Raw genomic sequence first — 24,838 nt, 5'->3', positions numbered from 1 at the left:
ATTCTTACAAAGATCCTATAAAATTGGCGTTAATATCACTAGACAAGTCACTCCTTCCCTAAGAGCCTCAGGATTCTCGTCCGTATAAGGTTACCTTGCAAGTAAGTAGCAGAGTTAAGATTTGAACCCGTGACTCTGACTCCAAAGCCCATGCATTTTCTGCCATGGCACCTTTCCTCTCAGTAATTTAGATCTGCTCCAGAAACCTCATGTTGACACCCAGGATAGTGCTCATAAATACAGATATTATGAACTTAATACTTAGTAAGATTCATCTTTTTTATTAGCATTCTGGCTGCTGTGCAGAGAGTGGATTAGAAAAGGAAAAATGGAAGCAGGAAACCAGTCAGAAAGCTCTAGCAGTGGATCAGGCTTGTGTTTTGCAGGTGGCAACAGAGTTGAAAATATTTAAGATGTGTTTTGGTGATAGAATTGACAAAGCGAGTTGACGGGATGAAGGAAAGAGAGAAATCAGGATTGACACCTAGATTTTTGCCTTAAGAAATGCGGTGGATGGAGGGTCAATTCAGAAATGGAGACGTCTGGAAAAGGGGCAGACTGTGAAAGTTTAGAGTGAAGGACAGAATTAAAGTGCAATTTTCAACATGTTAAGCATCATTCAGCATCACAGTTGGTGGCTGGCCTTTTCTGAATCTGCCACTTATGCCAGACAGATGGCAATAGGCAATTTTTCTTCATATCTTATTTTTTTGGATGGCTCCTGAAGCTGATATTGTATTTATCTTGTAGGACCTTAGTGAACCATCCTTGTCTTAATTTCCGTTGAAAGGCCTGGACTATGTGATTCCATCCAAGTTGGCCTGTCATCTTCTCTGGAGTCCATGCTCTGAAATCACCTAGAGCACTTTCTTCCTTCCTGATCTCTCTCCCACTGAATCTCCATAGCCCCCAAACTAGGAAAGTAATCTGATAAGTATCCGGAAAGTATATTGTTGGAGCCCATAGATCTGTGATTTATTTTTGAATATTCAAAATGCACTGCTTTCTCCCAAGCAAAAAATACAGTGAACTTTATGCTACAATCATAAAGACTCCTATATATGTCTGGTGGCTTTGTGCTATGTCTGCTTGGCTAAGATGGAACTACATTTCCAAGAATTCTCTCATTTCCAGGTTATGGCTGGCCACAAGAGAAAAGTATGATATTTTGAAGGCAGAAGAGAAGCACAGCCATCCTTCTGCTTTGAAGGTGGGTGCAAGACCAGGTATGGTTACAGCTCACACAGGTTGGTGCTGGTCTGCTGGCTCACCTTGCTGGCCTGGGGTGTCTTCAGCTCCTGCCAGCTTCTTTGAATCCTGGGCTAAGTGTGTGTACAGCTCTGTGAGGAAGAGCGTCGGTTTATCCTGAAAGTCACTCTGATGGGGACCACGGAAAACAGGCAAGGGTCCCAGTTTGTCCCTGCTCTACCCATTTCACATACATCTGTCCTTCCTGACCTGCTGAGTCCCAAGAGCAGATGCAGAGACAGTGGGCTGCTTAACTCCTTCCCATAATTACATATATGGGGAGAATACTCATACTAATCACCGGTATAATAAATTCCTGATTCTGTGTCATTGACAGTGGTTCTGCTTCTCCAATAGAACCGTAACTTATAAATACATAGTGCAGTGCTGCATAGCTAGGGTTTCTATACAGTATAAAAGATTACTAATTTTTTTACACTACCATTTTGATTTATGTATCAGATCACAATGTTTTTACCTCTATGTTTAAGCCTAAAATTTTCTATGGATTGAAATAATTATAAAAAGAGTACTTAAATTCCTTTTTAGTGTTTCTCGGATGATTACTATGTCAAACCATCAAGAAACAAAAATGTTTATTTTCATAATTAACATACATTAATTTTGTTGTGCATTTTATTTGCTTTCAACATCAAATTCTATTTATGCCTGCATAAAGCAGAGATGGTTTGTCCTGTATAAATGCTTTCTTAGTCCTTAAAAAATACTAGAGGCCACATTTATGGTAGTCTGACACTTTAAATAATGTCCAATTGCCCATTTCATTCAATAAATCTCCATTCAACAGCATTTGTTGAATACTTACAATATGTCCAGATCTATGAATTTCTATGAGGGATTCAAAAGAAATATAAGACATAGTTCCTGGTTTCATGAAATTTATAATCTAATAGTTTTCTTTTTATGCTTAATATGCAGTTTTAATTTTTCAACACTTTTAAGTTTCCAGAAAACTTTGAGTTTAGTACAAAGTTATTTTTTCCTCTGAGTCATTAGAGAATGTTACCAACACAGTGCTTCATAATCTCTGAGTCCGTTATTGTGTATTTAAAAAAAAAAAAGTCTTCTGCAGAACCACACTATAATCATCAAATCAGGAATTAACATTGTTACTTTACTCCTATCCTATTTTCAGATCCCCCTCAAGTTTCACCAATTATCCTAACATTGGTTTTTATAGAAAAAGACTGAGTTCAGAACATGTGTTGCATTTAGTGATCATGTCTCTTCAAGTTTCCTTCAATCTGGAATAGTTCCTCAGTCTTTCCTGGTTCATGACCTTGATAATTTTGAAGACTGCAGGACAACTATTTTGTAGAGTGCCCCTCAATTTGGGCTTATCCCTGTTTCCTCATGATTATGCTTATCACAGAAGTGATGTTGTGCCCCGTCTCTGCATCCCATCGGGTGCCCATGATTTTGACTCGCCCCATTACTGATGATGTCCACTTTGATCCCTTAATGAAAGTAGTGTCTTCCAGACTTCTCCACTGCACAGTTCCTCTTTTCCCTTTATGATTAGTGAGTACTCATGGTGTGTGTGGGTGTCGCAGAGGTGGGATAGGGCTTACCCTGAAACGATGTAAATATCTCCCTCCTCATTAAAATTTCAATTTATTCATTGATTTATTTATATCAGTGTGGACTCATCTATTTTACTCAATGATTTGTAATCTGTTGCTATCATACTTAATTTTAATGTTCACATTATCCCCTATTTTGCCAGTGATAGTGCTTTCAAGCTGGCTTCTGTCCTTTTCCTATAACTCTTCCGTTCTTTGAGCTTTTTTTAAAAAAACCTTTTTGACACAGTAAAATGCTCCAGGTTTATTTTACACTTTCTCTGCCCCAACTCTGGAATCAGCTCTCTCTCCAAGGACCCTGGTTCCTTTTACTGGAGAATAGTATTTAGAAAGCAAGTTCCGGGAACTAAGTGAGCTCATTACTTTGTGGTGTTGCTGCTTTTAGCGGACAGTGTTAGGATTATGGCTGTGTGCACACACATACACGTGCGTACATTTACATCTACATTTATCTACTCCCATCTATCTATCTATTTATCTATCATCTCTATTTGTATCTGCCTCTATCGAAAACTGAGTTCACACCAGTACCTCTGATTCCATCCTGTCACAGTAGAGTTCATTCTGTTTTCAATATCCCCCCCTTCCTTCTCTGACAATGAGAAACTTAGTTCCCATTACCCTCAATATGTTTATTTATTTGATCAATTCCCCTCTGTGTTACTACTTTCTCACTGCTGCCGCCACACGGTGACACTAAGCTTCAGGGCCTCTGACATGCACGGACACCTATGAATGCTGCGAGTTGCTGGGGGTTCTAGCACCTTTTGATGGGAAGGGAAAGCCAGGTCATCATTAGGACAATTTTGCGTGTAAACATTTTTGGTAAATTGCCTGAAGAAGTCTCAGAAGAAAACAACCTGAATGTCTAAAGCTTCTATTATTTGTTGGGATATTTTTCTCATTCTAAATAAACATTGACTTTCAGCAGCAAGTTTTTTAATAAAAATTGTATATTTTTGTCCTGAGATAGGGTCCTCTAAACGGAATAAGATTAGCAGCCCCAAATTCTAAATGTTTACTGTCAGCGGCTACTTCTTTAATAAAAATGTTATATTCTTTTTCTTAGATAAGGTTCTCTAAATTGAATAAAATGTAGGCACCCCAAATTCTGGATTTTCCTGTCTATACTATGTATTTCAGGTGCCTTTTCTGATTTAGAGCATGGCCCATAGTTAATCTTTGAGGCAAGCATTGTGATTGTCAAATAAAGGCATTGAACCTCTGACAACTTAGGTCATTTGCTCAAAATCACACAGCTTGGAATTTGAAGCCAGCTTTTCTGACGTCAAGTCCGCTGCTCTTTCTAAGATATCATACTCCTTCATGGATTATAAGCTTGATGTAATGATGGGTTGGAGTTGAAGAGCTACTCCTTTAGGGAGCAGACAGTTTTTTATGCTTGTTGAAACGTGAGTAGGGAAAATATCTTTGTTTTTTCTCCACTAGGCAGGAAGTGCCTGCAAAGTGTACAGATTAGTGTAGACCCTAGGGAGGAGTTGACAAACTACAGCCCACAAGCCAAATCTAGTCTGTTGTGTGTGGTTTTTTTTTCCCCTGTTTTTGTACAGCCTGAGAGCTAAGCTAAGAATGGCTTTTACATTTTTTAATTGTTGAAAAAAAATTTGAAGAGTAATATTTTGTGACAAGTAGAAATGACAAGAAATTCACATTTCAGTGTTCATAAATAAAGTTTAATTAGGACACAGATATGCTCATTCATTTATGCATTGTTTCATGCAATAATACAGAGTTGAGTAGTTGCAACAGAGACTATATGGCCCCAAAGTCTATAATAGATCTACTATCTGGCCCGTTCTAGAAAAAGTTTGCTGACTCCTGAACTAGAGTCACACACTCATGTGCTTTTAAGATTGGGCACCACCATTTACTAGTTGTATGACTGTGAGCATTTTATCTAGGTCTCCACGTCTTATTTTCCTCAGAGAGAAAGTGGGGATAACAATGGTGTCCACTTCAATGGGTTATTATAAGAATCAAATTTAGCATAAGAAGACCTCTGGAAATGTTAGTGTTACACATATATAGATGCTGGAAAAAAATTACATTTCTTTATTTGTCTAAGACAAATTAAATGCTGGTTCAGCTCCCACGTATCAAAATTGGCAAGTAAACTTACCTCCATCATTTGGGGGGGGGGGTCCTTTCCACCTCCCTTGGGATCATACAAGAATCCCAGGGGATCAGGGGCCTCCCTAAAGAGGTTTCTTGTAGGTGATCCCCGTTCATCTCCTTGATCCAGCTCACATGGCCTAGCCGCAGGCAGGGAGCTCTGCTAGTGATTCCCCCTCCATGGCTAGCACGAGCCCATGGGACCTTCAACACAGCTTCTACACCTGCGGCCCCAGGCATCACAACACTCTTCTCTCCCAAGCTTTGGCCACCCCTGTGCACTGTGTGGAAGCAGAGTGCTGATCTATTTGTGATACCCTTTATCAGGCTATACTTCCCAGGCTCCTGAATCCAACTCAGTCCTCAGATCAGCCATTCCCTTTCTCTTCATGAGAAAGGAGTCTCCTCATCGAGGCTCCTTCTTCTCTGATAGCTCAGTTCTCAACCTCTAAGAGCCCTGAGTACACCAGGAATCGCATGTTCAGATGCCTCACAAGGCCAGGCAGGTGAAAAAGCTGAGTGTAAGACAATAGGGCGAGGCAGGTACTGTGGCAAACTTGACCCTGCTCCTCGGTTCCCACCGATGCTTGCCTTTTAGGACCAGTGTCTCCAGATGTTCTACTTATTCAAGGGAAGCTGTAAATCTGGGTAGCTTCATGAAAATTTCCATTACAAAAATACGTTCTGGAGGAAACACTCTGGAGGCTGAATCTCGCCTAAAAGTAGCCAGATAACCCTAGCTTCTCTAAAAGTAAATAAGGATTCTAGCTCCTCCGGAGGTAGGAAGACCCCAGAACTAGCTACCTTCTTGGCAGGGAAAAAATACCTCTCATACTCTCAACCTGAAACCACGGAAATAAGACAGAATTAATTTCTCAGTCAACGTTTTGTTGGCATATTGCTATTAGTTATTATTTTACTGCCGTTCACGTAAAAGCAGTACATGCCTGGCACATAGTTAGCCCTCAATAAATGTTTATTATTACTATTTTATTAATGGTATTACCCCTCTCCACCTTATTTTGGAATATTTTAGAAGGAGTGGAATCCCAGCAGGGCAGCAGGAGTGCGTGCGTGTGTGTGTGTGTGTGTGTCGGGGGCTGACGTATGACGCTTTCACAGAGCTCCAATTCCAGCTAGGGTTGACAGGTGGCGTTACCGCCACCTGCCGTCCAGTTCGCCAAACTGTCACTGCTCACAGCCGCACTCGCAGGGCAGGGCTGCTCGCCGGGCTGGCCCTTGTGGGCTGCAAATCAATCTTCCCCTGCAACACACACACACACACACACACACACACACACACACACACACGCACGCACACGCACACACACGCACACACTCTGCAGGCCGGCTCCATCACTGCCTGGCCCCCAGGTGGCCAAAAACACAACGCCGCCTTTTAGATTCCTTCTGACCTGGCGACAGGGGTGAAATGTCCAGTGCTAGGGGGACTAGGAGCAGCGCGAATGGGCGCGGGGGCCACAGGGGCCCAGACTGAGGGCAGCGAACAAGAACGTCGGGGACACGCACGGCTGCGGGGGCGCCCAGCGGGCTCGCCCAGCTCGGCCTCTTTTCCTTCCCTTATCAGAGGCAGCGTGACTCACGCCTTTGTTTCTGGAAAAGATGTATCTGTACTAGCCCGAGGCGGAATTCACCCCGCCCGCACTCATCAGGAATCGCTTGCTTATTCGCAGCGCCCAGCTGTGCTCGCCCGGGAGGCGACCTTCCGAGCCCGCCTCCCCAGGCACTCTGGGGTGTGCTCGGCGGGGCGCTCGCCCGTGGGCGCGCACCTCTGCCCCCTCGTGGCGGCTGCGAGCATCGCAGCAGCGCCTACCCTACCGCCCACCTGCAGCCCCGTCACCTCTGGGTGATTCTCAAAGGGAGCATTTTTACAGCTCCATTCAGCTGCTGGGCATAGGAGATGTGGTTCTCAGGTTAATTACTAATGAATGAGAAGGGTGTGTGTGTGTGTGTGTGTGTGTGTGTGTGTGTGTGAAGGAGGGAGGGAGAGAGAGAGAGAGAGAGAAACTATAAGAGCATGTTTGTGACAGGATAATGAAGAGGAGAGAAAGGAATAGGAAGAATGAAGGAAATTAAGAAGCGAGAGAGGCAAAGTGACAGTGATGTGGGAATAGAATGACAGCAAAGGATGCAGGAAGAACGCGGGGAGCAACAGTTTGATGGGAAATGGGAGGGGACTTATGCATGAAAAAGAGGGGAGGATTTGACATCTGTGAGAGGTAAAGTTTCATTCTGGTGAAGTGAACCTTATGAACATTTCAATATACCTCTCTCCTATTTTACATCCCATTTTGTTTGGCAGCTGCTAGAAATGAGTTTCCATTTTTCTGTCTTGTTTTAGTATTCTCATGTCTCCCACATCACTAGATCATTAGAGGCAGAAACAATTATGTCATACATTCCTGTCTGACAGAACCCCAGGTGCATGCGGGCTTATTAACGCCCGCCTTGCCCAGCGCCATCAGCCACATCTGCTTTTGTTATCTGATCCAGGCTTCATGCTCACTCTCTCTCCACTGACCTCTATGGGCTAGCTTGTCCTTTGGGAAATAGACCAGTAGCTGCTCAGAATCCAAATGTACATGACAAACACTCTTGAAAAGGCTTCTGCCATCTACTCATCAACAAACAAAGCAAAGCCCAACAGCAACATATACCTTCAAAAATGAGTTCTTTTGAATCACATCTGTAACTCCTGACCTAATCCCTTTCATCTTCTCTAGAAGTACAAAAGAAGAAGGGAGATTTTGCGAGGTCTATGCTAGCTATAGCTTGTACAAGCGGTGGGAAGGTTGAAAGGGATTTTCCCTATCCCAGTCTCAGTTACTATTTTGCCAACATTACCCAATCTTGTTCCAGATTTGGGGGATGGGGGTCACATTTAGAAAGCCTGGATAGGATGATTAAAAACTGTTTTGGCAGGAGATAAATCAATGCATATGGGCGTGGGCAGAGATGTCCAAACTCATTCACCACAACAAATGGTCTCATGAAAATGTTTTGGTCAATACAGCTTATTTTGCCATGTGAGGAGTGGTTGTCTATCTGTATGATTGAATGGTGGGGCAGGGGGGAGGATGGCCATCTCATGGTCACTCAAAGGGAGCTCTCAGCAGGGTGGCCATCCTGGTGTTTGACCCTTATTCTGGAACATGCTGGGGACATTCTAGGAATGCACTTTGGAGATAAAATATTTCTCATTGAGGTTAATGGATTGTGATGCAGATAAGAAATAGGGAGAGAAAAATGTTTTGGGCCCTCAAAATGCAAACACTTTTCGTAATATGGTGATTATCAAATGGGGAGACATATTACTCTTGTCTCAATTTTTGAGGGTCAAAATATGCTCCCCAGAGCCAAGGCAAGATAACACTGTAGAGGAGAAGCATGTTTTTCAGAACCATAGGTTTTTCAAAGCCATAGGTTTTTCAGAAAAAGTCAATGGGGGGGGGCTTCCCTGGTGGCACAGTGGTTGAGAGTCTGCCTGCCAATGCAGGGGACACGGGTTCGAGCCCTGGTCTGGGAAGATCCCACATGCCGCGGAGCAACTGGGCCCGTGAGCCACAATTGCTGAGCCTGCGCGTCTGGAGCCTGTGCTCCGCAACAAGAGAGGCCGCGATGGTGAGAGGCCCGCGCACCGCGATGAGGAGTGGTCCCCACTTGCCGCAACTAGAGAAAGCCCTCGCACAGAAACGAAGACTCAACACAGTCATAAATAAATAAATAAATAAAAAGAACATGAATTTCTTTAAAAAAAAAAAAAAAAAGAAACATTCAATGATATATCTTCACATCATTAAATAATTGTTTAATTATCTTCCTAATATTTGAACATTTACATTTCACTTCCTCGGTTTCCTTTTCGCTCCTTTTTGACAGCTCTTTCTGCTTGAATCTGCTTAGTGCATTTTCTTACCATCCTCCATCAGAGGTTCAGCCAAGGAACCCATACCTTAACTGGGTTTCATTGAAGCTGTGACAAGCTGAGTCTACAGTAGTGGTCAATGCGTGCTTCTCAGTTCCGTGCTCAGTGCTGTGCCGTAATGAGAGCTCGTCTCACAGAATTCCGATGACTCTGTGGATCTATGCTGTGGAGCTGGGGTGAGTCCCCCTCTAACTGTATTTTCTATTGGGAGTGGAAATGAAGTGTGTGTGTGTGTGTGTGTGTGTAGAGTCTCTCGGTATGTATATTACTCCCCCCCCACACACATACACACTAATGTTTCTTACACTTATCCCCAAATTTACCACTTTATAAGCCTCAGTGGTTTGCTTTCAGATTTGGAGTGAGAGTAGAAATACCTGTCCCTATAGAAATTGTCACCCTAGGGTTGAAAAATAAAAACATTTATCAAAATCTCACATGGACCAATTAGCTTGCTCTCTGCATTGGATTGCTGAGACTACCAAAACAAAATGCCACATACTGGTGACTTAATCAACAGAAATTAATTTTCTCATAGTTCTGGAGGCTAGAAGTCCAAGATCAAAGTGCCAGCTGGGTTGAGGCTCCCCTTGGCTTGCAAATGGCCACGTACTTGCTGTGTCCTCATATGGTCTTTTTCCTGTGTGTTTGCATCCCTGGTGTCTCTTCTTTTTATAAGGACACCATTCATATTGGATTAGGGCCCCACCCTTATGACCTCATTTAACTTGATTACCTCTTTAAAGGTGTTATCTCCAAACACAGTCATATTCTAAGGTTCTGTAGGGCTGGGGGGGGGGGTGGTTTAGAGCTTCAACTATGAATTTTGAGGGGCCACTATTCAGCCCATAACCCCTTCCAAGCAGATTCACATGGGCTAGTGAAGCTGGCCACTGAGTGTCCTCTTCCAGTTTCCACAGGGAGAGAGGTCTGTAGTAGAAACCACACTAATATTAGACCAGAAGGCCTAGAGATCAGGACCTGGGGTGCCACTATTCAGCCAGCTGTGTAACCTTGGCCAGGCAGTTAATTTTCTGAGGCTTAGTTTCCTTATCTATGAAACACGGACTAACTCTTACTGTCCCACCATTAATTTTCATTGCATTTATTATTACTATTTGGTGCCCTGGGATAATTACGTAAAGAAGTTCTGTGAAATGATATATGCTGCTTCAATTTATAGTACTTTTACAGTGAATCTTCCAACTGGTACCTTTCCTTTGTGCTCGGAGATAGAGTTTGTGGTTATGAGTGGTGCCTGTGGAGGTGTACAGATCTGAGTTTGGATTCCAGTCTATTCACTTCCTTTGGGCCATTATTTAATTTTGAAAGATTCAGTTTCTTTCTATATACCATGAGACTAATAGTATAAACAATCTCACAGAATTCATATGATGATTTGAGAAAATAATACATACAAAATACGTGGGCTTGAAAATTGTTTATTTATCACCACTGTCAACAATGTGTTTCTGTAAAGTCTTTCCCTTGCACTTTCCCACACCACCTTAACCTCCAAATGGAGTTCAGCCCTACTCTTGATTTGGGGTTCCTGAATAATCTTTATGACACCCTTTTGTGCCAATGACAGCAATTTATTCTTCACTAGGTTTTCTCTCCTCTTCCTCCTTTCCCCTAACCAGCTTTCGGGGGGATGGAGCTCTGCGCCTTCGTAAAGATGGAAAAAGCATTCATGAATGTTCCTTTCAGACTCATCTCCTCTTCGTTAGAGCAATCCCATGTCATATCACACACGAGCGTCATAGCCATTTCTTCCAATAGGCAGTGCTGATTTGCTGCCACAACTTCATCTCACATAACACTCTTCTGAAAAGCTGCCCCTTCTATTTATAAACTGTGCTCACAGCCCCATCTTTTAGGGATCCCAGTTCAACTTGGACCCAGCTCTAGCCATTCATAGTCTGTTTGGCCAAATGGCAGGACTCTGAAAGAGTCATTAAAATGCCATATTTGCATCATGAAAGGAGTGACTTATAAATCATTGTCAAATATCTTCTTTCCAGCCAAAAACTGACAGAAACACCAACCGACATGAGCTTGCCCTCAGGGAGCAAGTGAATAATTAAGCATGGTGTCTGGCCCACTATAGCCTCTTCACGCAAACCAAATAGCACAGTATTTGGCATCTGTGTTTTCACACCTCTCCAGAGTTTTTTTCTACCACTCGTATTGAACAACTTGTTGATTACTGAGCAGTAACCTTGCATTGGCAGCTGCCACCCCCTTCTGCATGTCTCCCTTTTCAGGTTGAATTTTGTACCGCGTCAACAAATGGTGGTTTTCTCTCTCCACCTCATCTGGCCATGGATGTCTTCATTAGCTCTCCTTTCTTCTCATCAGTACATCACACATGCTAATCTCCATTTAGTTCCTTTGTTATTTCTGTGATGATATTTTAGGGCGTATTTATTTCAAAAAGGATAATGTATTTAGCAAATGTTATATATGCAGGAAGTTTTAAGTGGGACTAAATGCGGCAATTAATGTTAATGAGTCCGCTGTTAACATGTAAAATTCTTGGTGTTATAATCATGCATCACCGGATGTGGAGCCTCAGTTTGTTCAACAGATGCTGATCTTAATGGCTACATTCTCTTCCTATGGATAAGTTAGCTTTAGTTAAATGTACCATTAGAAATAACCATCTAAAATGTTAATGAAAACAGAGACTGTATCCACCAGGAATTTTTGTTTTAACCTCTGCTTTATTACTTCTTATTTTCAAAAGGACTTTGGGAAGGTGAGGAGCTTATTGCCTGTTTAAGGTGCTTTAAACAGGAAAAAAGAAAAGGAAAGCTCAGTTCATTGCAGTTCAGATGCAGTGTATATAGGCAAGGGCAAGAAAAAGGGATTCACAGGAAGGTCAGTATCACAGCAGCCCGGGGACTGCAGGCCTGCATTGTTAACACTAACCATACTTGGAAACTAACTCTCCTGTGTTTGCATTTTTCTGTTTCTTTTCAATGTTCATTTAGGATGTGAGGCAGAACTGGGTAATTGGGGTTCATGGCAGTTCAACTAGTTGATACCCAAATATCTTGTTTTCCTGAAAGTACCATTATTCCATCACAAATCAGGATCAAAGAGGGAAAAATACCAGGATGTTGCTACTTAGGAATAAGGATCTGGTCCTTGCTGAACGTCAAGAAGCCTGGTTTGGGCTTTCTCACAGGAAGATGGAGTTTGTATAACGAAGGATTAATAGAGTCCCAGGGAGAGTTCTGTACCTTTCTCCATTGTATCACTAGTCATGCCCTGAGACAGATTCTCCAGGTCTCAGAACATGGCTTCATGGTGACTGGGGGTAGGGTAGAAGGATGTCTGTGTCTTGGGAGAGCCCATGTGTATTTAACGGGAATGATTTAGGCCTCCTCTTGACTCACTGTTTTTTTAACTGGGCTACATAACCCTCCAGGCCTGGCTAAATCAGTTCAGGGCAGTGTAGCTGATAGAGGCTGGGGAAGGCTGCGTGGGGAGGGATTGGCCAGACCTGGGGAGCATAAGGAGCTTTTTCAAGCGCACAATCCAGCTCTCTTGCTTGTAGGAAGTGACTCCATCCAGAAGGAATTTTCAGTCCTTCCCCTGGCGAGTCCTCTTGGTTCTGGGAGCTTTTGTTTTCTTTTTTCTTTCAGAATTTACTCAAATAATAATGTATCTGGGTGAACTGATGCTACTTGAAGGCTACGCAATCTCAGAATTGCTGGCTCAGAGCTTGAGAGTTTACATATTAAGGCAAAAACTCAGCAGTGCAAGTTAGGCTAATCGTCTAGGAGCCAGAAAATAAGAGAAGCATAGAGAGGCATGTTCCTAGTCCAAGGATTTGGAGTCAAAGTGTTAACAGAATAGAGGTCTATGGGTGGAGCCTGTGGTTGCTGCCGCGCTTCTTCCATTGACCATTGCCTGGGAGCTTCTGCTGGCTCTTAAGCTGGAGCTGCTTGGGGCTACAACTGTACCATTTCTCTTAACCGGATCAGCATCCTTCCCCATTCCTGGGTTTCTGATCAGGATCTACCTCTGGTATTTGCTCCCATTACTAGCAGCATCTTCTCCAGGCACACAGAACCTAAGGTAGAGGTTCTTTGGGAAATGGGAGCCTTTGCTACTAGATCAGCGGATGTCTAGTTTGATCTGGGAGGCTAGACAGGGGCAGGGTGAGCAGGTGGAAATGACACAAAGTAAAGATAACATGGCCAGTCAAAATTTCACACTATCTTATGGAGGGAAAACTTAATGTCTTGTCTTAAAATACATGCCAAGTCAGCCAGCACCTTCTCATTGAGAATGGTTGGGTCTATGAGAGATGGTTCAGTTAGGTAATGCACCCCCTCCATGCATGTTCTCCCACACAACTCCCAGGGTTCGCTATAGATCCTCAATAGTTTGAGATTCTTTGGTCAGGAAATAGCTTTGACTGATGGAAATCTACCCCAACTGGCCGGTCTCCAGTCTAGGGAGCATAAGAGAACAACTTAGGTAGGAAAGTGGAAAGAGGACCTTTTTGTCTTCACAGCAAAGACCATTAAGACTTCGGTCTTGGGATTATGGGCAGACAAGTTTTCCATATTTGTGTAACAATTTTGTGTATGTGTAAGGGAGGTATCTGCTTTTTGTTCCAAAGATTTAAATTCAGACATCTTCCACAGCTGTGGTGAGGTTATAGTGATTGGTAGAAAAGAATTCCGCATGGAGTAAATTTGTTGGTTGCATTAAACACAACTCAATTCTATTTTGGCAAATGTTTGCTAAGCCGTTAGCCTTTCACCATGCTAGGTGTGAAAGAATCACAAGGGTGGAAAAGACATAGTCCTTTCTTTAAGAGATCACAGACTCACCTTCTTCCTAATCTCACCTACTGTTTTGGACATACTTCTAAATAGATGGGTATAAAGGGAGTAGAAAATTGGGGTATACAAGAAGGAATTTCTTCTGAGCTACCAGTGATAGCAAGGCCTCAAGCTGGTGTTAATTTTTTAACCCTGAAGCTTCTGAGGCTTAAAGGAAATAAAATCTCAAGCCAGCTGGGGATCAATGCTAATTGAGACTCAGGTGGTTTTTCACAAGATTTGTAATGGGGGGGACATAATGAAGACTTTGGCTAGCCTTTGTCTGCAGTTCCTGGGAGGTAACCTCTAAATCCTTGGAATTTTCTAAGTAATAGGAGTTTCTTTGTTATTTCATGTCGGGCCCCCTTGGACCACACTTGATAGTTTAGCTAATGAGGGGACTCACGGTGGGCCCCCAGAGAGTTTATGTTAACAAGATGACTAAAGACTGACCCGCCATGTGTTCAGAGCACTGGGGCTCTGAGTCACGTGGTAGTGACATCAGCCTGACGTCTTGTCAGGGGAGGAGGCCTGGAAGACTGAGTTCAGCTGTGTAGCCAGTGAGTCAATCAATCACGCCTAAGCAATGAAACTCCAGTAAGACCTCTGGGCACCACATCTTGGGTGGGTGACTGTGCATTGTCACCCATCAGTGTGTTTGGAGGGTAATGTGTTCTGACTCCACAGGAAAAGGACAATGGAAATTTCATGTTTGTGACTCTCTCAGACCTCCCCCTACACGCCTCTCCCTTTGGCTGATTCTGATTTGTATCCTTTTGTATAATAAAACTGTGATCATAAGTATTACACTTTCCTGAGTTCTGTGAGTCATTCTAGAAATTATTAAATCTGAGAGGTGAGTGGGAACCCCTGAATTTGTAGCCAGCTGATCAGAAATGAGGGGGGCCTGAGGACCCTGAATTTGTGGCTGGTGTCTGATGTGAGGGCTGTCTTACTTGAGAACTATGTCTTTAACCTTGAGTTTGGCAAACTCATTGAAGAAGGCACTTTCAAGAGTTTTATATAAAATTCAAATTTGGGGAGATTGGGCCCTTAAACTATCTCTTTGAACTGGAGGGGAGAGGAGGTTTTGCTTCTGTCTGAGACCCTTTGCTGATTATTGAAGGCGATCATGAGTGCTCATTCCCTCACCCTCTCCCCCAACCACCCACCCCGATTTGGGATCAGTTCTCTTATTTTTTCTGACCCAGTTTGGCATCTCAGAGTCAAACTTCAGACCCTCCCGATCACCTCTGATGCACAATTAGTCAACCTCAACTCTTCGGATTGCTTATGTCTCATTTCCTCCTGCCATGTCCTGTCTGTCCTTTGCAATGCTATAGGGATTCTATAGAGATTCTGAAAACATGTTGTGAAGGTAACAGCTCTCAGCAAGAATAGAGAACAAACTGCTTATTGAATAAGTTAAAAAAAAAAAGTGGCTTTAGAAGGTAATTTATTTCCTCCTACTGCTATCAGGTTGGAACTTATTAAAACTCAACCTTAAAGATAACCCCTATTACGGAGATATACTCTCTAATGATTTTTGGTATCATGTCCTAAGGTCTCTCTCAAGTCTAACAATCAAAAATTCTTAATGCTTTATCTGTAACTTTTCAATGGTAATTTCTGCTTATTTCTTATGAGTTCTTGAGGGAGAAAAAGAAACAACTTTCAGACACTCTCTTTGCTTAGATGAAGACAATTACTGTAAATACCACTTTACCTTCTGTGATAGAAGAGACATTGATAGAGTGCCTGCAAATGATTCTTCAGTGTGTGGTCCACCCCTTCTTCACATAGTTTTCATTATCATTGGCTTCATTTCCTATCTTATTCATGAAAAACTTCCAAGAAGCAGTGCAGTCAACCACGAGATCACTGACTCAGGTCAATGGAGACACATCTCCTTTTCACGTTTATTTCATTTTGTTTTAAGATCACAGAAGAGCAGAGCATTCATAAGTGTAAAGTAACAGAACAGAGAAACAGAATTTAAATACATTTAAAAAGAAAAGGAAAAAAGCTTTTTTTAATTTTAATTTTTTTTTTTAACACACACTACGCTTTTTATTTTCCTTCACAGAGCTAGTATCCAGGGGGAAAAAAATCCACCCAATAAACAAATATAAAAAAGCCTTGAACAACAAAAAACCCAAACAAAAAAATGGCCATGAGTTTTTGTCATCAAGGAAAGTTTTGTTTATGTCTAGAGGGATGAAAAAAGGAATATATTCATATATATATATTTATATGTATATAACACTGTTAATAAGGAGAATTCTAACCAAGAGCAGGATTTATACACCCGTCAATAGAGCAGTGAGAAGGAAGGTGGAAGGGGAAGGAAGCTGGAGGTTTTCTCCCATGCTTCTCTCCTTCTGTAATTTCCTCACTTTACCCTTCTCCCACTCCCAGTAAACACTTAGGGAGCAGAACTTGGTTGTAATTCACCAGGATGAACCTTTAACATTCTCTGGTAAAGAGCAAAGACTCAGGGAAGTGAGTTTAAAAAACAAACAAGGCTCCAGATAGCTTAGAATTACTGCCGCATGCCAGGAAGCTAGTGGTTCCAAGGGTTTTCTTCGTTTGCAAGAAGCAGATTTTTACTCTGTGCCTGGCTGTATATAGAGAGGGCTTGTGCAGAGAAGAACATAGATGTGGGAGTTGCCCAGGAGCATGACTCAAAAAGAGGCACCTCCGAAATCACCCTGGAAATGGGGAGTTGTCTCACGGGCAGGTCATTTTCCCACTTAAAGAGAGTTTCATACATACTCTAAGCACATTGTAAATCCTTATCTATATAAAGTGATACTGATGCTGGGAAGTTATGAATAATCCCTGCTTTTCAGTGCACAGGAGACTCGGATTCTTTCTGTCCTCTTAAGCGATGAATGGAAAGCTACCATTGGACAGATGCTAAGTTGAGCATCTAGGATAGCGTGGGGCTATACTTTGTTGGGTCAAGACAAGTGCAGCTGTGCTCAATCCATCCAGAACATGGCACACGGTAATAATTCCTCATTAATCGTCTGAGAAACCATCCTCTCTACTTATGCTCTGCTCAGAGTACTTAACTTTCACATTTGATTTTGGCCTTCACAACTCTTACTATATTCAGCTCTATAACCTGCTAAAATGTGTTTATTTTTGTCCTATTTTCAACTTGTCTTTTTAAAATGGTCCTGACTTGTACTTTCTGAAAATGAGGTTTGTTTTCTCTCCATCCATTTACTTGACTACATAGCCTATAAGTCAAGTTTAGGGACACTTATGCCATGAGAAGTTCCTTCCAAAACAAAATATATTATCTTGTCCGTTCCTCATAGAACAGCCTTTGAATCTGCCTGGGACCACATGCTTATGGCCACCAGCACAAGCAAAGAGTTTTCAAGGACAACCATTTACTATCATGAGGCACTTGGCCCAGGATGAGAAAAAACTGTTTCCCTTCACATGCACAACTTCCTCACTTATTACATGCCTAATACCTAATCTGGCTATTTTCTCCCTATGAAAGATTATTAGAATATAGTTCAACAGTTAGATTTTATAATATTTTGACTAAGGAAACAACTCCAGCTCTCTCAATGCCAGCAGTATAATTTGAATGTGTCCCTTCTCTACATTGTTAAGAAGTTTTGATCAGAAGAGAATTATACAACAAGTCCGGGGACCCTGTATTCTAGAAAGTTTTGGCTTTTGAGATGGAGATGTTGGCATGATGGTTCTGAGAAGTGAAGATCAAACTAGATCAAAGTGATCAAACCAGAGACAACAAATAGCTGCTTAGAATGATGAGGTGGGCACAGCGCTACAGGAGGATTAAATTCTTATTCAGAATCAGAGAATTTAGAGAAGACAGAAGTTTTAGAGATGTCATTCAAATTTCTCACTTTCCGGATGAGAAAACCAAGACTCAGAAAGTTTAACTAATTTACCTAAGGTCACATGGCTTGCTTATAGTACAGACCCAGGGCTAGGACCCAATTCTCCTGACTCCCAATCCACCTTCCACCTACCTCACTTTATAAAGTTGTCATTTATATTGGGTAGAGGAGTGTACTTTAAGCATAATATTAATTTGACCTAAATTTCTTTCGATAACAGTCTTTGCAGAAAATTCATGTGGTCCCTGTAGTGATCTCTTTGATGACTATTTATGTACAAGCTGTGCAGATTGCAGAAGACATGTATATGTCATTCTGTTAAACACAACAGACACTTCAAAAAGACTTCAAGAGAACGTGCCTGAGAGAGATACTCCCGATTAAAATGATTCTGTCCTCATTTGCAACAGTCAGGATAGATACATAGAAAATAGATCTACCAGATTAAGCAAGAGTAGCTCTTTCCTAGGGTGATTTAGCAAGATATTTCTCAAGGATATAACATATTTTTTAACACCCCTCAATTTCTTAGAATTGAGATGACAAAGAAGCTCTCCCAATGTCTTTGTTGGATGGAAAATAAAAACTGAATAATATTTTGCTCATCAGGGTATAGGTAACTTACTTTCCTTGGAGCTGTTGAAATGAGACTTCTTAGGTGGTAAGTAAGAGGTAACAAGAAGACACATGAGAGTTGACGTAACAGACACATGAGCCCTTAAAAGTCTGTCCTTCCTGTCTCTCCATTTCCCTTGCTCTGGGGTCAGGTGAGAAAACTGTGGCAATAGTTGGGAGAAACTCCACTTAGGTCCTGAAGGAACAAAGAGGTGGCCTACTGTGACCTGAGCAGGATGTGAACCTTTAACAGTTCTGTGGGTCTGCTTCCTTTTGCTGAGACAACCTCATGTTTGGGCAATTAGTCATCCTTCTTCCCATTCTGACCTGTGACATGCTTTGGTTTTTATTTATTTTTATTTAATTTTTTTTTCCTTTCAGATTCATAGGTTTAGCTGAACTTGCGCCCTGCATGAAAAATGAAGTTTACATAGTTTATATTATGTACATAAACTACTGATTTACATTGATTTACACATGATTGGTGTCTAATTTATTAATCAGCACACAGTATGTAAATTCACTGAAGGGAAATCAAGATTTTAAAATAAGTTTTCCATGATATCCATAAACATTTACGCTGGTGTAAATGCTAAACCTACCCCTAACATTAACACCAGCTTGCTTGCCAACAGGAAAGTCATGTGCGTTGCTGGGTGAAGACAAATTCTTTCTTGAATATCAGTTGGTCACATTTAACAACATAGCTGCAAATGAGAATAGTTTACTTCTCTTCTACTGTATGCACATAAATGTAAACTCCATTTTGCCTTTAGTGAGACGTTTACAGATATTATGCCAACCGCTCTGGAAAATTTATACCACTGGAGCAAATGCAGTCTTTGGAGAAGAAATATTTTAAACACTTAAGTAAAGGAGCCTTCCTAAATTGGATTTGCATTTCTTAACTCAGGGTTTTTATCTAACAATTTTTGTGGTGTGTTTAATATTTGCCTTCAAAATATTAATAGTTTTTGTAGGTTAGGTACAGCATTGCACTTATATTTCTATTAAAAAATGATAGTTATTAGGAACCAAGACTAAATACAGGCTGAAAGGTTTTAAAGTTGAAGAGAAAAATAAGCTCCATGTCTTTCTAAATGAAGCATAGCTCTTTTTTAAAAACCAATTCAGTACTTTTCTTCCTTTTAAGTTTAAATCATTGTTCTAGATTTGTTTTATAATACATACAATATTGTAAATATAGCATCTGTAAAGATAAGATTTAAAAAAAATACATACACATATATATTATTTTTCCACAAATAATTCAAGACCTGCAAAAAACAAAATGGGAAATTCTGGGACACAAGCCAACAGAAATAGTCAAACCACAACTAACCTGGGGATGGAATCTATGATTCTGGAACTGTTAAGAAGCTAATAACTTAGTAGGTAATAACTCAGAAACAGTTTCATGCTGAGGAGTTAAGTTTTTGTGTGCAAAGGAGGTAAGTCCATTTTTTGGAGGAGAAACAGATTTTTGTTTCTGTCCTCCAAGAACATGAAAATCACGAGTACTTTTACAAGGTCTCTATGAATAGCCCCAATTGTCTGAAGATGTAGTAAAAAAATGCTCAGGGCAAGGGTGACGTCTGTCTGATTTGGAAGAGAAGGCAAAGGTCAATGGGACAATTCCTCCCAACGGAAAATGAAAGGACTTTTCCCTAAGCCTTAGTTCTTTTAGAGCAGAGGGATTTTATGTCTCAAAACTAGTAAGACTGTTCCTCCAACAAGGCAAAACGTTCTGGTGAACAATTGCACAGAGGATATAATTCTGCAGTTGTAAAACCTAAGATAGTTTTCATTCTTCAGGAACTGCCCTTGGTCAAGGTCATTTCCGCTTTAGTTAAGTGCAAATCAGGTCTAAGGATTTTATTTTATGAATGGTGGAGTTTCACTCTGCATACAAAGGACATTAAATATATTAGCCATTCAGTTTAATTGATGTATTTCACTCCTTTCAGTATACTGTTTCCAACCAGTTGGTTCTTTTCATTGTAGGGTTTCAAGCTTTGATTACCAATGGATAAAATTCTTGAAGAGATTTATCGCACTGTGATGAACTAAATTCCAAGAAGTCCCATGTTTAAACTTACTCTCTTGGTGTCAGTTCTCTGGCTTCTACCTTTTTCCTGACCTTTCTCCAAACTATGTTTTCTTCCATTTTTCACATTGTTTAAAAACATCCTCAAACCTATGAGGTTTCTGGGGGTCAATGATTGCTCTGAAACAGGAGACAGGACAAAATACCCAGATCCTACCAGAGATATAAGCAAACACCACAATATTCAATACATGTTTAATTATGTTTAATATACGGACCATTATAATAAAACTCAGGGAACAAATGGTGCTGACATGGCAAAGACATGCCTTTCAATGGATAATCTCCTTCCATAAAGCCAAGACCTTGTCCTTAGGATAGGGTAGAGACAATAAGAAATCTAGGTGTATGACTAAATTCTGTGACGTGCCATGGGGATCTGTTCCTGAAATTGATACTCATCAGAATTAACTCCTGTTACTTTTCTCTTCTTATATATCTTTAAATTAGCATGCACTCCACTAGAGCTTCCACTTAAGGATGCGGCTGACTCTTCAATATATGGGAAATATTGATCATCAAGGATGATAAGCTTTTATTCCTGCACTAAGAAGACTAAACTGTTAGGGAAATCCCTGATTGTCAATAAATTGTTGCTGCATAGGGATATGGCTCGCCTTCTCTATATTTTAGTAGCTACCATCTTGGATAAGAATGTCAGTCCTATGTCAGGATCTGCCACAAATACTTTTACCCGCCACCAAGCCCAACGTGTCCTTCTATTTCATGCCTAAACTGCAAAATCATAAAAGAAGTCTGGTGCTAAGGTTTTAAAACAAACAACAGAATTCCCTAGAAGAGATTAAGATTACTGCTCATCAAGGAGATCATTACCTTCAAAGATGAGATTCATTGCAAAGAGCCTTCAATTAAGAAAATCTATTCAGATAAATTTCATATTTATTTATTTTTCTTTCTTCCTTCCTGCCCTCTTTCCTTCCATCCTCCCTCTTTTTTCCTTTTTCTTTCTCCCTCCCTTTCTGTTTCTTCCTCCCTCCCTTCCTTTCTTCCTCCCTTTCATCCTTCCTTTTCTGATTTACAGTTATGAAGTTTCCTGTTTCACAGCACATAACAGCTATTTTCCAGGTTCTAAGACTTGGTGAGGTACCATATTTGGCTCTGCTCAAATACATTCAATTATGACCTCAATAACAATCCTCTGTCCTTTCACTAACTGAACCATTTCCAATGCCTCCTTGCTAAGTGAAAACAATGGTTGGTTTCCTGACAAAGATATCTACACACAGAGAGCCAGATCTCTCTGTAAGGCTTTTCCTAAGAAAATCCTTCTGGTGTGGTGGTGATGCCAAGCTTTGTGGTATGTATGTAAGTTTTGGCTAAATGATTACAAGTTTCTCAGCTCTTCTGGTCAAGAACTCATATTTCAGTGTTAATGGCAAGATGACTCTTGTAGATGTAAACTTAAACACTATATCCCCCATTGTATCTTTTTCAGGAGACTAGAAGCCAAGAGTGAGCAGGAAAGATGGAATATAATGCCGTTCCTAGTGGCCAGGCCTAAGATAATGATGGAATACTATGAACAGTGGTGCTGCAAACACCATCAATGGATGAGAAGGGAGATGATGTGGGCCACCAAATAAAGTATTAGCCTAAAACACCAGGACAGAGAGCTGCAAAGGAGCACAAGGAGGGGGGTTCCTTTTTGTTATGGCTAGTGCTTTGTATTGGGGCTGTGATAGTATTTCTACCATATGAGTAGGGACCTGGGCATCTGTACTTCTCCTGCCTTGCTCACGCTCACTGTATTTTATCTGAAATAGGGAAAATCTCTGCTCAGGGAAATCCATGGGGCAAATGCAGTGTTATTTGAAGATTGGAGAGGGGGCAAACCAGGGCTGCTTAGGATCTCCACGGGGCTCATCATCCTTTCATTAGGACTTAACACTTGGAGACCTTCCTGCTTCTGGGAATTTGCTCCACACACACATGCTACTCATTCCTGCGGCAGAGCAGGACCAAGTCTGCAAAAAGCCAGGAGATACATGAATCCCTCAGACGCGGGAAACAAGAGTGAAGTCGGTAAACCTTCTCTCTTAGGTCACCTCATCCGCATCACTGATTCCTTCTGCTGTTGGCTCACCCCATCAATAGTAGGCACTTTCACTGACAGTGATAATCTGAGTGACTCTGGACTGGGTTCTGACGACTGCACTGGGAGGAAGTTGAGGTTCTGCCCGGAGGCGGGGTCCAGCTTGGGGCTGATACACACAGGTCCTGTGACAGCCGTGGATGGGGGAGCGGCTCTGCCCCTGGCCTCCTTCCCACCACGGCCCCAGCCCCTTGTCACAGCCGCATCTCAAGATTACGATGAGGGACAGCATCTACTGCACAATGAGTCTATGTACACATGGACCATTCCCTCGGCATGCTTTAGAGAGAGGCACACACGCTCACACACACGTACACCCACGTTGAGAGCGAGAGACAGCACGCGCGCGCAGTGGAGAGAATTAAAACGGCACTTCCTAGCATCTGCGGCGTGACTAGTGCTGGGGGGGGGGGGTAGGGGCGAGTGAAGGGAAGCGGCGGGGGGAGGATAAAGGGGGCATATTCCGGACAGCTGTGGGGGAGATAGAACACACTGGAGGGAAAGGAGATGGTCTTAAAAGTTGGAGAGAGAGTGGAGACAGGAAAGCCAGGTAAGGCTCAAGGCAGGACTCCATTGATAGTCTGAATGGCTATGAGTCAGCTCAAATAAAAATCAGAATAAAACGTTGATGGAAATATAAACACCAAAGGCAAGCCCTGCAAGATTGTATTTTTTCTTTCCCCACAAATGAAAAAAGATGAAGGAAGGATAAAGTGTGTGTGTGCATGTGTGTGTGTGTGTGTGTGTGTGTGGTGGTGGAGGGTTAATATCCATCTGGTACTTCTTCACTTGTCTTATTTTTACAACATTGGATCTCTTTACCACGATGGAGTCTTTACACAGTATACATTTGCTTAGATATACACATTTCTTGGTAGAACTTTTCCCACCCTGAATTATACGTCAATTTTTATTGATGGACTTTAAAATTGTTTTAAATGTTGTATTTTCTTCTTCGTTTTCTTATTTTCCCTTTCATTTATAAACACACAAAAGTTGTGAAATAAACGGTCTCCCCCCATCTCGCTCTCTCTCTCTCTCTCTCTCGCTCTGTATCCTGTGTGACGCATTTTTGTGTGTTGTTTTTTTTTTAATTATTTTTAAACTTTTATTCTGTTAACATTTGCTGAGAAGGCAGAGCAGAGATGCTGCCAGCAGCCACAGTGGTACGGCCAGACTGATGGATCCGTTTATTCCTCTCACCGACCCAGGTCCTGCAGTGCAAAAGAGAGAGAGAAAAGAGAAGAGTTACATCTGGCCCACTCTATGTCACAGCTCACAGCTGACTGTGTCAGAGGTAAGACTGGGTCATGTACCAGCAACTCAAAGTCAGGGCACTTATATGCAGGCCAAGAAGGGCTCACGATCTTTTCTAAGTCCTTCTCCTTGAGCTATAAGTATTTTAAGGGGTATCTTGTGTGATGGAGGAGTGGTCTCCTCTTTGCCCAACTTCATCCTGCACGCCCTGCTCTGCACAGCACGGCGATGCCAGCACTTGTTAAGATTCCAAGCTCTGGTGAGGGTCCTTCAGCAGCCAGAGACGGGCTCCTGCAGCTGATTCACCACAGCATCTCCATCAATAAACATGGAACCAATCTGTGACTTTCTCCTTTCTCGGGGGTGGGGGGGGAAAGCAGTAATTATTTATTTGTTAATGGGGAGGGGAATTGTTTCAAAGTAACATTTATGGCTGGGTGGCACCTTAGCTGCAAGGCAGAAAATAAGTCATCTCATTGTGGAATCTTAAGCAGCAGCAGGGGATCATCTGGTTCAAAGTCTTCGTTTGACACTTTAAAAATAAAAACTAAAGACAATAACAACAAAAACAAAAAAGCCTAGCAAGGCAGGTCCAAACCAGAAGCAGAACTGAGGCTTGAACTTGCCCAGAATTCATCCTGGAGGGGCTGTCTGTGGGTTTCCCAGTGCCACCTGAGTTTTCCCAATGTGGACACGATTTGGAGGATGTGGGTGTAGGAATGGAGAGGAAAGTGGGGAAGGGATTTGTGTGCTGACACAAAGAGAATTGAAGCGGTAAATGTAGGTCTGAAGAGCTTGTCCCCTATGCTTTGCCTGTTGCATTTTCTCCTTTTATATAGTTCTGTTCATTTAGGTTCATTACAAGAGAAAAATAGTAGTATTTTTCACACCAAAGACTTTTGAATTTAAGACTGTATGCTTACCAGAGGTAAACCCATGCACATATGGTCACCTTATCTTTGATAAAGGAGGCAAGAATATACAATGGAGAAAAGACAGCCTCTTCAATAAGTGGTGCTGGGAAAACTACACGTAAAAGAATGAAATTAGAAAACTCCCTAACACCATACACAAAAATAAA

At 41.7% G+C, this 24,838-nt stretch overlaps 1 protein-coding gene across 4 annotated transcripts in view; it reads right to left on the bottom strand.

The window, feature by feature from the left end:
* Positions 1-15,661: 15,661 nt before the first annotated feature.
* LSAMP (limbic system associated membrane protein) overlaps positions 15,662-24,838 on the bottom strand; it is a 657,783-nt gene continuing 648,606 nt past the window's right edge. For all 4 annotated transcript variants that reach the window (XM_057545177.1, XM_057545178.1, XM_007181898.2 and 1 more), the window contains one exon: positions 15,662-23,714. In XM_057545177.1, coding sequence (XP_057401160.1) covers positions 23,617-23,714 — 98 coding nt within the window. In that variant the 3' untranslated portion in view covers positions 15,662-23,616. The remainder of the gene's footprint in view (positions 23,715-24,838) is intronic.

The sequence above is a fragment of the Balaenoptera acutorostrata genome, chromosome 4 (assembly GCF_949987535.1).
Source record: "Balaenoptera acutorostrata chromosome 4, mBalAcu1.1, whole genome shotgun sequence".
NCBI classification, from domain to species: Eukaryota; Metazoa; Chordata; class Mammalia; order Artiodactyla; family Balaenopteridae; genus Balaenoptera; species Balaenoptera acutorostrata.
This window is presented reverse-complemented; position numbering and strand designations above follow the sequence as displayed.